Source organism: Mustela putorius, unplaced genomic scaffold, assembly GCF_011764305.1.
Source record: "Mustela putorius furo isolate JIRA1106 unplaced genomic scaffold, ASM1176430v1.1 tig00003853_pilon_pilon_pilon, whole genome shotgun sequence".
Classification (NCBI taxonomy): Eukaryota; Metazoa; Chordata; class Mammalia; order Carnivora; family Mustelidae; genus Mustela; species Mustela putorius.
In genome coordinates, this window is record NW_025422005.1 from 43,253,462 (window position 1) to 43,271,047 (window position 17,586).

The window sequence follows — 17,586 nt, forward strand, 5'->3', positions numbered from 1 at the left end:
CAACCAGGCGCCAACAGCGACACCACCTGGCGGAGGCTGGGATGATGGCGTCAGCTTCCTTTCTGTTCCTGGAGTTGGGAGGCAGTTGGGGTCTGCTGGGGACAAAGTCCTCAAGGTTCCTGAGTCAGTTCCGGAGAATGGAGGGCCCTGGGTGGTTACTGAGCTTCCTGCCAATGAAGGCTTGTGAATAGCGATGAGTTGGAAAAATAAAGAGATGCCCTTATTTTTATCCCGAGTTGGTGAAGCTCTGTGTATTTATGGAAGGTCAGTTTTACCCTCTGTCCCCAGCTCTCCACATTGGCAAGGAATACACTTGAGAGACTTCTTTCAATAGCAGACTATCTTTGAAATCGGTAACAATCACACACACACAACATGCCATAGTTTACAAAGTTCGGATCTGTTCAGGCTCTTCTCTGAGCCTCACGCCAACTCTGTGAGGTAGAGGGCACGTGGATCCTCCTTAGGAGAGTGAGACTCAGAGAGGGACGGTGACTTGCCAGTAGCCACCAACAATTCTATGACACCCGGCCCTGCCCCTGCCGTGGGACCCCAAGCTGCCCCCAGGGAAGACCGCACCCAGCTTCCTGCCCACTCACAGCAGCATCAGGACCACGATGGCAATGACCATGAGGACTCCGGCTAGGATGCAAAGGCCCAGGAAGACAATGTCACTGGTGTCCTGAGCCACCATGGCCACAGGGCCCTCTGGGGCCTCTACCTCATCTCTGGGGGGCGCTTCCTGAAGGTGCTCGGCTGTCGCAGAATAGGGCCCAAGCCAGTCGGAGCCAGAGAGCAGGTGGACAGAAGCCTCTTTGCGCCGTGGTTCACAGCGGACCTCATACTCATGGATGTCCTCCTGCCCACCAGCCGAGAAGTCGATGTACAGCACACTGACGATCACCGAGGTGTTGTTCCTCCTCTGTGGGGGTCAAGGGACAGTCACTCACACCTGAAGGGGCCAGGCCTGACCCTGTGCCTCTAGATAGTTGGGGATTCTAGTGCCAAGGGAGAAGAACTCTAGGAGCCTACGTTCTAGGCCCAGCTTGGCCACCGACTCCCTCCCCACTTGGAACCTCAATGTTCCAACCTGTCAAAGGGACACTATGGGGTGTCTGAAGGATATCAGATCTGATGAGTCCACGCTTGCTCTGGCTTCAAGGAGACAGGGTCTATGAAAGACAGTAACAGTAAGAACATCTGCCTTGTCCTAGGCTCTGTTTTAAGTATGTTATCTCATTTCATTCTCACTATGACCCTCCCTTATTGGTACCATTAATATCCCCATTGCACAGATGAGGAAACTGAGGCCCAGAAGTTAAATCCCTTGTCTGAGATCACATGACAAAGTGACAGGGATGACAGGGAACATGCGCTCACCTGGATCTGCCCAGCTCTTAGCTGCAGGGCCTCACTAGAACCAAAGAAGGTAGAACCAAAGTGGGCTTTAAAGCATCTAGTTCAATCTCCCTTTTTGGCAATTTACTGATGTGACTACTGAGGCCCAGCAAAGGCAGTACTTTGCCCAGAGCTGGGTCCTGAAGCCAAGTCTCCTGCCTCCCAGTTGGAAGCTCTATCCCTTGGCTATGGGACCTTCCTCCTGGAATCCTTCCCCCCAATGATGCCTGCAGCCATGGTGTGTCCCTCCTGTTGAGTCCTTGGCCATCCCAGTGGCACCAGCCAGGGTTAGGAAGAGCCATCGAGGAATTAAATGAGAGGCGCACATCTTGGTGACCTTCCCTACCCCTGCAGATGAGGGAGGCAGGAATCAAGTTGCTAAGAAGACCATGGGGTGTTCGGGCCAGGATCTGAGGGACAGCATTGTGATGGGCAGTCTGGTGGGGTCCGGGGCAGGGGGCTGTACTGGGCTACTCTCCCCACCCACCCCATGTCCACAGCAGCCGTTAGACCCCTCAGGCTGTCTGGCCTCCCACGTTCAGTGGTGGCATTTCTGAGATGAAGCTTCTAGATAAGTAAGTTGTCTCACATGGAGCGGGCAGGCAGGAGCAGTAGGGACCTGGCATCCCTGGACACTGGGCCACCCCTCTGAGTTACAAAGGGGCTTCTAAAAGGCTCTGATTCCACATCCACAAAGGAGGCTTCTGCATTTGTGCCCTCGACCTGTCTGTCCCCACACCCTCTAAGGAGGACCGGTGTCCTGGATTTTTGTGGTATAGAACTGGGACACTGGGCGAAGGAAGACTGGGACTGTGAGTGGAAGGGGACCCAGTAAAGTCAGTCCATGTGATAAAGAAAGGAGGGGAAAAAATCACATAAAGTGGAAGTTCTAGGGGTTTTTGAAGAGATGCACAGGAAGGTTGGCATTGCCCTGGGCTGTTCGAGCTGTGCCTCTGAGAGCAACTCAGGGCAGAGACGGGTGTTCGTGCAGGTAGGACATATAAGGGCGACACTAGGAATCCAGGAGTCTAAGGTGTTCAGCCTTTATGGTCCTATGGTATCAGCCCCAAGATTTTGTGATTCTGTGGCTCCAAATTATGGTGGTGGTTCCAGCCTTGAAGCTGCTGAGAGTCCGTCATACTTCCTGGTTCCCTGCCTCTGGGATTCTCTGTCCCTGTCCTTTCGTGACTCTGTGGAATGTCCACAGAACACCCCTGGGGGACTTAGGGCACAGAGTCAGGGTGAGGGGAGATTTTCTTGGTGGCCAAGACTGCCCCCACTTCTCTCCTCAGGTCAAAAGGACAGAGGTCACTGGAGGCTGGGGGAGTGGACGAGTGGGCTAGAGGGGACATTTGGTTAATGTGGGGGGCAGGGGGGCACAGTTTGCTGGAAAGTGCATGTTTTCTGCCAAGCCAGTCTGGCACATTCCTGGACACCAAGGCGTGGCGGAGGGGGGGGCTCTCCATGGAAGGGGGGCGTCTCTCCTTTCCCCTTTCACTTGTCCCTAAGAATGCAGGCATCTGAGATACTTGGGCCACGGCCCAGGGACTCTGAGGGCCCCAGATCTGGGGTCAAGGCCTTGAAAATATACGGAGAGTGGAAAAAATTCATCTGTAAGCCATGCTGCCTTTGGAGGGAAGTGGATCCTGTTACGTGAAAGGCCCTTTTGTTCTGTGGAGCACAGGGGCCATTTGGATCACAGGTTGGAGAAAGGGCAGCTAGAGGCAGCCGGGCTCCTGCAGCTCTGAGTCTTGAAGGGGTGAGGCCTGGGTGATGGGGAGTTCCTGAGAGAAGGGAAGGAAGATCAGGAAGGCCTCCAGGGATGGTCAGGGTTGGGGCCTTGCAGGAGGAATCTGCAATAGGGTTGTCGCTGTCTATACTGATCTAGTTTGGTGGTGGAGTCACTGAGCCAGGAAAAGAAGCTGAATTCTCAGGAATGGCAGGTGCCTCTCAGCAGGGGTCAGACGCACTCCCTCCCACCTGCCCTCCCCAACCCCCACCCAGCCCCTACCTGAGACTCAGTGCCACAGGTGTCAAAGCGGGCCTGGATCCGGAAGGTGCCGCCGGCTTCCTGGGCGGCACAGTTGCGGCTGCCCAGGTAGACCTTGGTCCGCTCCAGGGGTGCCAGCGCCTGTGCGGAGATCAGGATCTGGAAGTCCGTGCGGGAGCAGCTCACATTCATGGGCACGACTGGGGACGGAGGGAAGGAGCTGCTGGAGGTCTTACGGGCAGGAACTAGGCCCTGAGACCCCATCCAAAAGGGGTGATGTGCGGGAAAACCAGGGCCCAGAGTCGGGAGACATCTATGCAGCCTAATGGGGATGTTTCATGTGTGTTACTCCATTTCACTCCATCAGACTAGGAGCTCCCCAGGGCAGGCACCTGGCCTTCTTGTGTCCTCACAGCCCGGCACTGAACTTGGCAGGTGCTGCGAATTCTGTGTGAATTAATGAGTGAGTGAGTAAGTGAGTGAATGAATGAATGAATATTCTTAATCATGAGAAGAGCTACGATGTGCTGATCTTACCATGTGCCAAGCAATTCATTCAACCATTTAACAAATATTTCTTGATGGCCTACTACGTGCAGGACACTATTCTAAGCACCACAGAAAAAGAAATGAAAAAAAAAAAACCAAACCAACCCCATCAGCCAAAACTTCCTGCCTTCTTGGAGCTGACATTCTAGTTGTGCAAGGGGCGATATGTACATAAAATGAAAGATGTGTCAGAGCGGGCTGAGGGAAAATCAAGCAGAGAAGCAGGACAGGGAAAGGCAGAGTATATATGGTGGTGGGGCAGAATGGCAGCTTTGCAAAGGGCGGAGAAGGAAGTCCCACTCTCTCCCCACGAGGACCCCATGCAGTGGGCACAACGAAACCCAATTTACACTTCTGGAAACTGAAGCTCTGAGAGGTGAAGTTGTGTGCAGGGGTTGAGCCGAGATTTTATCGATGATCCCCCCCCATCCTATCTGGGGGGCCCCTGCAGCCCTCCAGGACCAGACGGTGCAGCTTTTCGTGTCTGGGTGTATTGGAGTATGTGTGTGTTCCGGGGGCAGTGTGGGTTAGGGAGGGGGCAGTGGAGGTGGAGGGCGGGGCGGCCAGCGGGCGGGCGAGGGAAGAGCGGGCAGGCAGAGGCCCGGAACTCTCAGGCCCTCTCCGGGAAATGCCTCAGACATATTTCAGCCTGTGGTGTCTGGGCAGCTAGCGATTTATGGGCCCGCTGTCTCCCACAATGATCTCGGCAGCGCTGAATGGCGCAGCACCCTGATTGATGCTGAGGTTGTCCTCTAGCTGGGAGGCCACTGGCAGCCTGGGCCACCTCTGGAGCCTCGCCCCAGCACGAGTGCCCCTGTCTGGTCCTGGGGTCCCACAGGAATCTGGGCAGGGGGGGTGGGGCAGGTGGGAGTGGGGGCTCCTGCCCCTGGAACAGAGTCGGGTTCAGAGTTGCCCCACCGTCAGGCTCTGTAGACTCCAGAAGGAGAAGGGGCTTGTCCAAGATCTCGCATCGCTGGGAGAGGGAGGACCCAGGCCTGGAAATAAGACTATCAGAACCAAAGGGGACCTTAAAGGTCCTTCACCCAGTCTCCTCATTTTACAAGTGGGATAACTGAGACCCGCAGAGAAGAAAAACCACCTGCCGGCTAGCTGTGACAGACCCCGTGTCCCCTACTCTCTGGAGTGAAACCCTAGGAGGGGTCGCTCTCCCAAGGGACAGCTCTCCTCCCCCAGGTTATGGATGGAGCCACCTGGGGCCCTGGAGGGTGGGTCTGCCCAAGCCACTCACTGCCACTAGCAGTCCTTCTCCATCACCACTTGTGTAGGGGCTAAGGACAGAGGGAAGATGTTTGAAAGCAGACCAGGCTTTAGACATGTGCGCGTGAGGGAGAGAAATCCACCCTCAGCAAGGATATCTCCTGTTCCCTCTTTTCATCCAAATGACCGCCTGCAAAGGGCATTCATCGACCCCTTGCATGGAGGAGGCCACTGGATGGTCGGTAATAGCAGCATTTGGATGTGGCCCTGGTCTGTCAGCCCTGGCTCCCTCCCCCTGGGCCCTGTTGGGCCACAAAGAAGGCAGGCAGGGGTTCTAGTCTTGGCTGTCCCCCCCCGACTCCCGCCACCCCTGGCCCATGGGACCACAGTGAAGTGGTTCCTCTCTTTGAATCTCCCTTTCCATACCAAGCACAAGAAGAAGCTTTCGCCTCCTCAGGTAGAGGGCAAAATGGGTCCAGAGCAGGGGTTTTTCTGGGCCCATGGGCCAGGGAAGGGTGGCGGGAAGAGGGGAGAAGATGGGGGAGGCTGCTGGCAGGCAAATCTAACAGGCACTACAGAAGCTGGAAAAACCCAGTGCCAATGTCCTCAGCCGCCTCTGCAGCTGAGCAGGACACCTGGCCAAATTCAAATATCAAGACCAAAAAGTCTTTTAAGGACTTCTAAGAATGCCTTCATTTTCCTGATGACAGGACATTTGTAGCTGGCATCTCCTCTATGGTCTTCCTGCCTTAAATGTGGACATGATGTCTGGAGTTGTGGCAGCCATCTTGCAGGCATGAGGTCAAGAGAATCCCAGAGATACTAGCTGAGACCGTGTTAAGTCCCTAACCCAACAAAGCAGCTCCCTAGCTCCAGAATTCTTGTTATGTGAGGAAAACAAAAGCCATGTCTAAGCCACTGCCAGTCAGGATTTATGACCGATACAAGCAAAGCCTGTCCACATCTCCATGGTTATATCAACTGTTTATCATAAGGAATATGGCCATATTTTGTGTACTAACCCTGGATACACAGGACAAACCACGCATGAGAGATGCCAGGGGCCCAAGGGGGAAGGAGGGAAAAGCGGGGACCTAGGACACGTGGAGTTGGAAGCCTGGGAGACAGGGCTCTGTGGGGTGGAAATAAGCAAGGGCCACAATGGTATGGTTTCAGGGGTCCCAAAGCAGCAGTCGGTGATGCTGTAGCCTCCCAAGAAGAGATTGGTGGGATGGAGGGAGGAAGCTGTGAAGGACCCCAGACTCGGCCCGCATCCCCGCCATCAGCACGCCCACACACTCCACCCCAGCTGACCTCCAATGTAGGCCACGGAGAAGCCCCTTCGGGTGGTGCTGCGGTCTGTGTGCAGCAGAAGCAAGAGCTGGTTGTGGCCCGAGGTGACTGGTGCTGGCAGGTGGTGGCCACACCAATTTCCCAGCAGGGGGGCCTCCTCACTGGCCCCATCAAAGGCTGCCAGATGATCGAAGTCACAGGTCCTGGTCAGGCTATTGGGACCCTCTAGGTCCAGGTCCAGGAAGAAGAGCCTGACCCGGTAGCCCGGAGGCAGGCGGATGGTCCAGTGGCAGTGGATGTTGTTAGGGTAGGTGCTGGGGTACTGGGGACTGGAGAAGTTGCCCCGTATGGCTGTGTACACCTCCTGGCATTCTCCTGGGTTGGGGAGAGTGGGACAGAGGGAATAACAATTAGAAAAGTTGGAGACTGTCACCCTCTTAGGCAGTGGGCTCCATAAAGGTCCTAAATCCAGCTTGGTGGGTGGTGGGTACCATGATTGGCAAACCAGACAACTGATCGCAAAGCCTGCTTTAAACAGAAACTAGCTGAAGGCCAGGACTCTCATTCCAATTGGCAGTCCACTTCACAAGGGCTGGTCCTGTAAGGAACTCAATCACCAGACCTAATACTTGAAGCTGAGTCCAAACTTGGACTTGACAGACAGGTGACTCATGACAGGACTTTGTTCATTTTCTCACTGCCCTACATCCAGCCCTACCTTCTAGCCTCCCCAAACAACACCTAGCAAGCACACTAAACCCTCTTTGTCCTTCCTGCCTTCAGGCATGCTGATATCTCTGCCCAGAATACCCTTCCCTTCCTTCTGCCTCTGGCTAACCCCTTCAAAGCACTACTCAATTGTCTCCTCCTCCAGGAAGTCATCCGTGATTCTTACTGTTAACACAGATCACAGTGGGTTGTCATCGTCTATTTCCTTCTCCATCTCTTCCACTGTCTAGTTCATTTCACTGTCAAGGGTTCATTCATTCATTTGTACACACATGGAATCCCTTTTATGTGGCAGGTACAGAGACAAACCCATAGGAGCTCGTAGTCAGGGAGATCAACGTGCCAACCTCAAACATAAATGATAAATGTTAGATTAACGCTGCAAAAGCAAAAACAAAACCAAACAACCTCCAGAAGGAGTTGAAAGATTGGACTAATTCTGAGCTATTCGGGAAGACTTCAAAGAGGAGGTGACATGCTTCTACCTTGGCACTGGCTGAGCAGGGACACACACAACATGCACAGAGACTCGAGGTACAGCCCCAGCCCCTTCTACCTGAGAAGTAGTAGGCCTTGAAGCCCCGGCCTCCAATGTTAAAGTCAGACTTGAAGATCACCTGCAGCTCGTGGCCCAGGGACACAAGAGTGGGGGGCCGCGTGCTGCCACAGTAGTGATGCCCGTGGGCGGGGCCAGGCCCCCCAAGCACGGCCACGTAGTCATAGGTACACTCCTCATTGCCTTCCACCTGGAAGTCCATGAACACCAGCTTGACGGTGGCGGGGCCAGAGGCCCGGATCACCCAGTGGCACTCCACATTGTTGGGGTAGTTGTCCGGGTACTCGGGGCTGGTGAGGACCCCTGAAAGGCCCGTCAGGACGCCACCACACACATCTGCAAAGAAGCCCTCCTGAGCTGAACTTTCTTCCTCCCCGTGGCCCCCCCAAACCCCTCCCTTGGGAACCGGATATCCCCCAACGTGCCTCCCCCATGGGCATTCCATGGGAGCCTTGTCACCATCACTGAGCACTTGCTAAGGGGCAGGCACAAACCGGGCACTTGGCAATGACACTGTCTTTTGACACCAATACCATCACCCTAGGGGAAGGCACAGTGTTTCTCCCCATTTTACGGTTGTGACAGTGGAGGCACGGAGAAGGTAAGTAACTTACCTGGGGAAGTCTGGGTTCACCCAGACCGGCCCTGAGACAGGGGTGTGAGCGCAAGGACTCTGTGCGGGAGATAGAAGGGCCAGTAAAGGGCATTGTCAAGCCAGCTGCCGAGCCCTGTTGGGGGAACTCTGGGAATGGCGTCAGACGCACACTCAGAGTTATGTGACCTGAGAGAAAGGGAGCTGAGGCATTCATACACCAGCTCTGGAGAGTCCAGGCCGAGGGCTGGGAAGATGGAGGTAACCTGAGACTTCAGAAGAAGCCTTCACATAGAGATGCAGAGGTTGACAGGAGCCACTGAAGTAAGGAGGCCCCGGGAATCTAGGCGGGGCCCTGATGGCAGGCGCCTCCCCCCGCCCCGCCCACCCCAGCTGGTAACAGGAAGGCAGGACCTGCCTGGCTGCAGAGCCTGGGCACTTGACCTTGTGATTCTCACTGTACCCTCCTACCAGGCCGGCTGCACACAGAGGCTGAGATGCCTGAGTTCAGGAATGTTCCCAAAGCTCCCTAACAGAGGAAACAGAGGCTTGCAGAGAGGAGATGGGCTTGAAGTCTGAAGACAGGTGTCCGTCTTTAGCTCTGTCCTCTAGGAGGGGTGCGACCCTGGGCAAGTGACAGCCTCCCTGAGCTGTGTGGGAATACGAGAGGTCAGAAGACCTGCCCAGCCTGAACCAGCAAGCAAAGGCTCATGCAGAGTCTCTCAGGCTGATGAAAGAAAGCCTTCTGGAGCCCAGTACTGCCCATCCAGCTAGAAGGTGGGTGGTGATGAATGTCCCCATCAGCTGGAGGCCGGGGAGGCGGAGAGGGGGGCAACCTGGTTTCTCAAGACTCCAGAATCTCACCCCAGGCCTTGGCTTTGTGAACCGGGCATTGCTCTGGGTGGGGTGGCTAATACTTCCTTTGTCCTGGTGTTCCCACTCTCAGCTGTGTCACCTTGGGAAAGCACACCCCCTCTCTGCTCTTAACTTCATTGTTTGTGAAACGAGACAGCAGGTTTTGACAGTCTGTGAGATCATTTTCCATGTAACATCCTTAGCAGAAGCTTTTGAGCTGTGTTCTGCTTTGCAGCCGCCCCCCGGGGCATCTATCTGCCTGCATGTGAGGCAAATTTCACTCCTGTGCTGTCTTTAAGCTCTCTTTAATGAGCTGGACGACAGTATCCACAGTCACAGGTTATATGCAAAAATTTCACTTATTGGAGGCCATTGTACTGACTTCTGTTTTCAGTGATTGGCTTATAATAAGCAAATGTTAAAAACCTGAACTTAAAAAATACAGTAAATGCATACCAAGAAAATACTCCCTTTACCTCTTTTCTATATAAGGGATTAACGTAAGCTTCCATTTGGTCGAATGGTACTCCTGTTTTTAAAAATTTGGAAAACATTGCTTATGGTATTATAACTTTGATACCCTAACATTTTAAAAACTGAAGAGTCCAAAACTCCAAAACCATATTGAGATTGGTCTGTGATTCTTGTGTTTGAGCATTCCGAAGTTTTGTGCCTCTAAAGCCAGCTCAGGGAGGGGTGTCCCACCGGAGGCTCCCGATCATTGTTTGGGGAACCCTGTGCCCCAGGAGCATCTGTGGGTATCTGTGGCTTGAGCTGACATGAATAAGGCCTTGGGAGAAGGGAAGAGGTTTGAGTATATGCAGAGAGGCTAGGAGATCTTTGGAAAGGGGAGGAGAGCAAAGCCTCCGCTCCCCTCACTAGACCAAGGGGCGGGTTTCCAGGCTGAGGGAGGGAGGGGTAGGGCTCCGCAAGGTAAGGGGCATTAGGTAAGGCTTGGGGAGGGAGACTGTCACCAGCTCCACACAGATGGCCCTCGTGCAACTTCTACTCCAGAGGACTTGGGGGAAGGTGCAGGGGCGGGGTGGGGGGTGGTCCCTGTGCCTGTAAGTGTCAGGACACCGCAGAGGGACGGGCAGCAGGGGCAGCATGGTGTCCTCCCCTTCACCCTGATGCCATGCATGGGATAAAAAGGATGACGGCTAGCCCAAGAGGCCTTGCCCTGGGTACAGTGAGACCTTCCCAGTGTTCCCAGGACTGCTGCCGCGAAGGTAGGGACCCCCTCGACCGCCTCTGGAAGCTGTCCTGTCCCCCGAGCTGCTGCAGCAGGGTCACCCAGGCTCGGGAGCAGCCAGCAAGCTGTGCCTCAGCCCCTGGCTCTCTTCCCCCATCCCCCAATCCCCGCAGGGCCCCCCCTCCTTGCCTTTCTGGTAGCCTGCAGAAAAGCCACGGCTGGCCACGTGCTTGTCTGAGTGGAAGACGACAGACATGACATGCCAGGAAGAGGTGAAGGGTGGTGGGGGCACCTGGCCACAGAACCTCCCCAGCAGGCTGCCCTTGTCCCCCGAGGCCCCGTTGTACACCTCCAGGTAGTCGAAGCCGCAGGAGTCATGGTACTCCAGGTCGAAGGCATGGAAGGTGAGTACCACCGACGAGCCCTCGGCCACCACGATCAGCCAGCTGCACTCTGTGTTGTAGGGGTAGAGCCTGGGGAAGTTGGGGCTGGAGAAGTTTCCGGAAGGTGCTGAGAGCACACCGCCACATTTGACACCTGGAGCAAGAGGGAAGAAAGGCTCAATCAGCCCTGGGTGGTAGACCCGGCCACAAAGCTGGGTCTTTGGGATGTGGTGAGGGAGCATGAGGCCGTGATCTAAATCAATTCATGGATGTGTACGTTTGCTCATTCATCTGCTGAATCCTCAAATACTTATCAAGCACGCTTTTATTCATTCAACAAATACCGTCTGAGGGCTAGGCAGGTGCTGGGGTTTCGGCAGGGACAGAAAAGACAAAAAGTTCTTGCCTTCGTGGAATCTCCTGTGGGCTTCTGATGGGAGCACAGATGATAAACACAGTGAGTAAAACAGAGCATCGTGAAGAGTGATTAGTGCGACGGAGAAAAACAAAACAGGGAGAGGAGATGGAAGCATCCAGGTGGACCTATAATTTTAGATGCAACAGTACTGTATGCCGGATCCTAGGCGTGTGCCGTAAGGAACTTGAAAATTACAAATGCTAATGCCCCCACCCTCAGTGAAGAGGCGCACAGCCTGTTTCACTGTAGTCACAAGTACATTCTTATATGCACGTGTTTGCTTATATTTAAAAAAGAGGGACGCCAAAGTGGCTCAGTGGGTTAAGCCTCTGCCTTCGGCTCAGGTTATGATCCCAGGGTCCTGGGATCGAGGCCCGCATTGGGCTCCCTGATCAGCAGAGAGCCTGCTTCTCCCATTCCCTTTCCCTCTGCTTGTGATCGCTCTCTCTGTCAAACAAAAAAATCTTCTCTTAAAAAAAGAAAACAATGGAAGGAAACAAACAAAAATATTTTCTCTCAAGGGAAGGAGTCAACACCTGGGAGGGAAACAGGCATGAAGCTAGACTTCTTTCAAAGCGACTTGTTTTATAATTTTGACCTTAGAATCATGAATGACTTTTAGTACAATTTTTAAATGAGCAAAAATCCATTTTTTAAGTAACCCCTAAAAAAATCCCAAACTGAAACGAAAGAACTTAACTACATATCAGGTTGGAAACACATTCACTTGGGGGAAAATGATCTCAAATGACTTGGAAATATACTTTCTGGACTGTGCCTTCCTAGTAGGATATGTCCCCGGGACAGAACGCAGCACAAAGAAATCTGAAACTTGACTCAGGAGACTTACTGTTTGTAGTAACAGTCAGAACTGCTCTCGTACAGTATTTTATAAATTGGAATAAAGCATGTCTGTTAATGTCAATAGAAGCTAAGATGTTCCACGTAAGAGGAGAGCAATACAACCATAAAATTAAAAAATTAAATAGAATGCTTGTGATCTTCAGTGTGAATTAAAGACAGTATGAATTTAAGATTTATTCTTATTCAAAAAAAATTAATTTCCTAGCTCTGTTCACTGAAAAGGCCAAAAAGCATGTGCTGGGCCTGGGCTGACTCAGCACACACACACACCCCCACCTGGGGAGGGGGGAAGCGCACTGTGGAATGGGGGCAGCTGTCAGCAAAGCCGTAGGGGGCCCCAGGGAAGGGGGGCTAATCTTGCTGCGCCAGCACTGTTAGGGGAGGGACAAGATTCACAGGGAAGGTGATGTTTGAGTTTGACCAGGAGGGACAAGAAGATCGTTAGTTGGGGACAATTTGGAGGGAGGAAGTGGTGCAAACTCACAGTTACCTAGCCTCCCCGAGCCTCAGTCACGCATCTGTGAAATGGGGTGGCTGTGAGCACCGATGAGACAGAGCTAGTCCCTCAACAGCCGCAGATGTACACTCAACTCAGGCTGATCAGGCTCCAGGCCTGACCCCTGTGGCAGGCCGGGCAGGAACCCTGTCTGATTTGTGCCGTTACGGCAAGAGGACAGAGAGACAGCCTGTCCAGTGTCTGTCCTTCTCCTTCCCCAGCCCTGCCAGGCCAAGAAAAGCCCTGGGAGTGTTGGAGCAGCATTCCTGTGGCCAAGGAAGCCCCAGGTGCTGGCACAAGGGGAGGCCTTCGTCTCCGCGACTCAGACTCCCTGAACCCCAGGGTCACCCTGGGGCCGCTATAGCCCCAGAGGCTGGAAAATAGGAACATCTAGCTTCTCCCGCTACAGGAAGGAGAGAGACACCTGGCTACCCAGCCCACCTCCTCCACCAATGAAGTGACTGGCCCATTCTCTTTCCTCCTCTTCCTTCTTCTTCTTTTTTAAAGATTTTATTTATTTATTTGACATAGAGAGAGATCACAAGTAGGCAAAGAGGCAAGCGGGGTGGGGGCGGGGAGAAGCAGGCTCCTTGCTGAGCAGAGAGCCCAATGCGGGGCTCGATCCCAGAACCCTGGGATCATGGCCTGAGCCGAAAGCAGAGGCTTAACCCACTGAGCCACCCAGGCACTCTTCCCTTTCCTTCTTTAAGCCCCACTTGAGCCTGTAGGAAAACTAGGTACTGAGGGCCACTTGCCCAGCCCCTCCAACACGCACAGCCCTTGAAGACCAGTGAAATGATACTGTTCACAGACAGGCACACGACACAACAGGGCTGGAGCAGCACAAGGCAACCCGGGGCCAGGGTCAGGCACAGAGTTTTGGGAGCTCCCAGGTGGGAGCCTCTGAGGCTGATGGAAGGATGTGGAAGGCTTCCTGGAGGAGGTGGTATTTGATCTGAGTTTGATAGATGAGTCCCATGTTCTCAGAAGGCAAAAGAAAACAGGGACCTTCCAGACAAAGGGCGAAGCATTTCCAGGAGGGGTATGTTCCTCTGCCAGAGCACGGGGTGCCCAAGGGACACAGGGGACCGAGGCTAGATGTTTTATAGAGATTGGGGTCAAACATGGGAGATGCCGAATGCCATCAGGAGGAACTCTGATTTCACCTGGCTCGCGGTGGGGAAGTGCAATAAACCTTCCACTGTTCTTGGAGCCATTCCTTTAGCCCTTGGTAACTATGCCTCCTTGGACAGGTTACTTAACCTCTCTCTGCCTCAGTTTCTTCATCTGTGAAATGGAGGACTCATGCCCACCTTGAGGTTTGTGGTGAAGATTAAATGCAATCATATTTACAGGCACTCTGCAAATACTGTCTTTCACCGTCTCAGAAGAAAAGACATCCTCAACTTAGTCAACTCCCCCCAGAAAGGCCTCCTGCTTTCTGGCCTCCCACATAGAAACCTCCTGAGACCCTGGCAGCCACCCTCCACCCCTTCACAGAGACTGCCTTTCGTGAGCACCTACCTTTCATGGCATGGGCCCTGGGGCCTGGGCCCAGCAGCACCACCACCAGCAGCAGACAGGACCCCAGCTCTGCCAGCATCTCCTCACTGGGGGCCCCCGCAGGTCTGCCGAGCCAGGATCTGAGGGTCTGGAGCAGGGAAAAGAGAGGTGAGTCTGAGAGGGCCTCCAAGTTAATGATGGCCTGAATAATTCATTGGCCCCTCGAATTAGTAAGCTGATCCCCAGGTGCTCCCTTCATTCCACCCTAAGGTGACGGATCTGGTGTCACTGTCTTGACACATTCTGAGATCTGCATTGGCCACACTGTATCGGGAAGAGAAGCATCTCAGGGCAGGGAGGGAATTTGGTGGTGGAGGAAGGGCGTGAGTTTTGGGGCTGGGCAGATCTGGAAACCACCCTAAGTCGGCCTCTAGGCTGCCGGGTGGCCTTGAACAAGTCATCTAGCTCCTCTGGGTCTCAGTCTTATTCATCTGTCCAGTGGGGCCATTCAGCCCCGCCTGTAGGAAACGGAAGGTTGTGGCTGGTGCTGCAGCCCAATGGCTATCACATCCCCATCCACTGGGGAACTGAAGGGACCTTCTAATTAGTGGGACAAGGGGGAAAGGCATCTTTCAGACATGCTTAGATTAGCTCAGAGGGAGAGCGAAGGAGGCTGGAGTGTGCAGCTGATGAGGGAAACGATTATTTTCATGGAAGAAAGCAGCCAGAGTAACAGAATGGGAAAATTGTATTGTGCATCTCCTACAGCAGATCTGGGCCACAGTGTAAATTCCACAGGAATATTAGCTATTACCTCCTTGACGGGTCCACAAACTTTGCCTAAGCATCACCCTGTGCCAGGCTGGGTGCTAGAAGTGGGGCCACAGGAACGCCTTCAGGGGCTCTGCTTCCCACAGGAAACAGGATCTAGTTCCCCCGGGAGCCATATTTGGTTCCATTCGACCCAGAGCTTGTTCCTCAGCTCCTTCTCTGCGCAGAGGCTGCACAGGGCATCTGAGGGAAACGTGGCACCTTCCCGCCTCCCAAGGAGCCTGGGCACTGGTTAGGCCGACGAGCCCTGATTCCTGTCCCTGCTACTCCTGCCGGGCTGGGGCAGCCTGGGAAAGTGGCCCACCCTCTCTGAGGCCTCAGCTCCTGAGCACAAAGAGGAGGAAGTAGCTTGTGGTCTGCTTCAAGGATGAGAGGAGACGGAGTGTGGGAAGTCTTAACCGGTGCCTGGCTCTGTGCTTGGGAGCAAGCACGATTTTTATTTACCTCGGAGGAACTCAGAGGGCCAGACCACGTGTTGCTTCTGGCCCATCCTTGCATCAGGAGGTCCCCAGGGAGCCCTCTGCAGCCAGCACCAGAGGCCACCTGGCAGGTGTTCAGCAAAGAGCATCGGGGATGGTTGGGCCTGAGGGGTTGGCTTACCTGTGGGGCTTGATTGGCAGCAACAGAAAAGTTCTGCTGTCCTGGGCCATCTGAGGGGACAGGAGCTTTTGTCTCTCACACACACACCCCATGTGCATGAGAGAGGGCTTGGACCTGGTTCCCGCTGAGCACTAGGCCTGGTGCTGGGAGCCTCACCCCAATGGGCGGGTGCCCGGCCAACATCCCAGGCACACGTCAGCCTCCCCGCCTCACAGAGCAGGAAACAAACACCCAAAGGGTTTGAGCGCCCTGTCTTGGGTCGAGTTGCTCCACAGGAAGACCCTGTGACAAGGATTCAGGGGTCAGTAGCTGATTTGGGAGGTGTTCCCAGGAAGCAGGGGCAGGGGTGTGGGGAAGCGAGCCAGGGGTGAGAAGAAGCCAGTTGAGGGCATGCTGGAGAGCAGGTGCCATTGTGGACGATTGAGGCTCCACCCCCACGAGCACCTCCAGGAGGCAGTGCAGACCATGGCCCCACGGTGTTCCAGTGAGGGGTGAGGAAGGGCCCCGAAATGCAGGGGTTGCAGCCAGAAGCCCAGGAATGGTGGAAACCAGGAATGTGGGCAGGGCCACAGGGGCACCAACGGAGTCGTCCAGGACAGAAGACTGTCGCCCTTAGCGCGGCTTCAACCCTTGACCTGCTCTCCCTGGAATCACTCACCCCTGAAATGTTCATTCCAGCCCTGAAACAGCCTCTCTTCCCGCACTCCCTGGAACCTCTGGTCTCTTTCCCTGCCCTTCTCCCCACAGCTGGCATACCCTTTGCCCCATCTTCTCTCTCGGGCTTAGATTCCAGGGTCAGGTCATCCTGCTCTTTCACAACATTTGCTGGACCAGCCCAGATGGCTGCATCCTCTCCTATAGGTCTGGGCCTCTGAGCACTGCAGGGCAGCACGCCGTCACCATGCGGTGGCACTAGGACCTGTTCAGTGCTCCAGCTGTTTTGGGGTCTCAGTTCCACCCCTCAGCCTTTCTATGTATCCCTAGGTGGCTCTCTCTGACCCTCCATAGACATTATCCCAGATAGTCACCAGTCTCCCCAGCGGATGACCCCAAGCCCTCCTGACAAGCCAAAAAGACATAAAGCAGAAACTCCTTAATCTCATAGCCCTTACCCTGCCTCCAGCTGCTCACGTGTCCCTTCCCTGCAGCCTAAGGGTCGGTTGTTCCACATCCTGTCCGAGGCCAATTTCCCATCCTGTGCCTGGAAGCCCACCCTTCTCACTGCCGCAGGGACCAAATCCTGCGTTAGCTCCCCTCTCCCCAGGTCCCTGGCCTCGCCTGCCTGGTTGCCCTTCTCCCATCCCCATTGAGGCATCACAGGCGTGGCTGGGGTACAAACACTTTCCAGGAGCCTGTGTTTCCCTCCACCCCCCACCCTACCCATCAGCTGGCTCTCAGAGCCCAGCATCTTGAAGGCCATGTCTACACTTCTTATCTTTACTTTCTCCCCTCCTCTCCTTCTTCTAGGGTCTACAGGGTCGTGGGGATATTGCTACCACAAAAAAACAAAACCGACCAGGATTTGGTCAGCAAAGCGCAAGGCACAGATGGCTGCTGTGCTGGTAACCGGAGTAACCACCAGAGTGCCCCTCAGGCTGCTCAGCCCACCGCCAACTCATCGCCACCCCCTCCCCCCGCCAAATCGCTTCTTCTCTGAGGTTTCTGATTCTAGGTGGTGGCACAACCAACCCACTGAGCCTGAAATGTCGCAGTTGCCTCGGCCTCCCTTCCCTCCCATTCTGCACTTGAGATTGGCGAGCGCTTTAGGCTCTGGAACAATTTCTCAAACCACTGCTCCCCACACTCAGCATCCGGCTCCTGCCCGACTACCTTCCTGGCTGGCGTCCCTCCGCTCTGGCCTGCTTCCTTCCCCATCAAACTGCTCTCTGCCTTCATCTCCGAAATATGGACCTGACCAAGTCACCCCTCTGCTCAGGATAAAATCCCAAGTCCTCTGCTTGGCATTCCTGATTCTCCAGGACATCTCAGACTTGCTTCCTTTCTTCCCCACATGCCAGTAGCCGGCATCTCCCTCACTCCTCACATGCTGTGTCCTGAACCTCAACTGCCCCTCTTTCTGTCCCTTCAGACTCTTATTCACCCTTCAGAACATTGCCAC

General features: G+C 54.4%; 1 protein-coding gene across 1 annotated transcript; it reads right to left on the bottom strand.

Annotated features, from left to right (window-relative positions):
- Window positions 1-322: 322 nt before the first annotated feature.
- On the bottom strand, window positions 323-14,144 carry CDCP2 (CUB domain containing protein 2). Its single transcript, XM_013055622.2, has 6 exons — window positions 14,058-14,144; window positions 10,562-10,909; window positions 7,734-8,069; window positions 6,470-6,823; window positions 3,410-3,588; window positions 323-922 (listed from the first exon to the last, which is right to left on the bottom strand). The coding sequence occupies exons 1-6, from the start codon at window positions 14,134-14,136 to the stop codon at window positions 596-598; spliced, it is 1,623 nt and encodes a 540-aa protein (XP_012911076.1). The 5' UTR covers window positions 14,137-14,144; the 3' UTR covers window positions 323-595.
- Window positions 14,145-17,586: the final 3,442 nt, after the last annotated feature.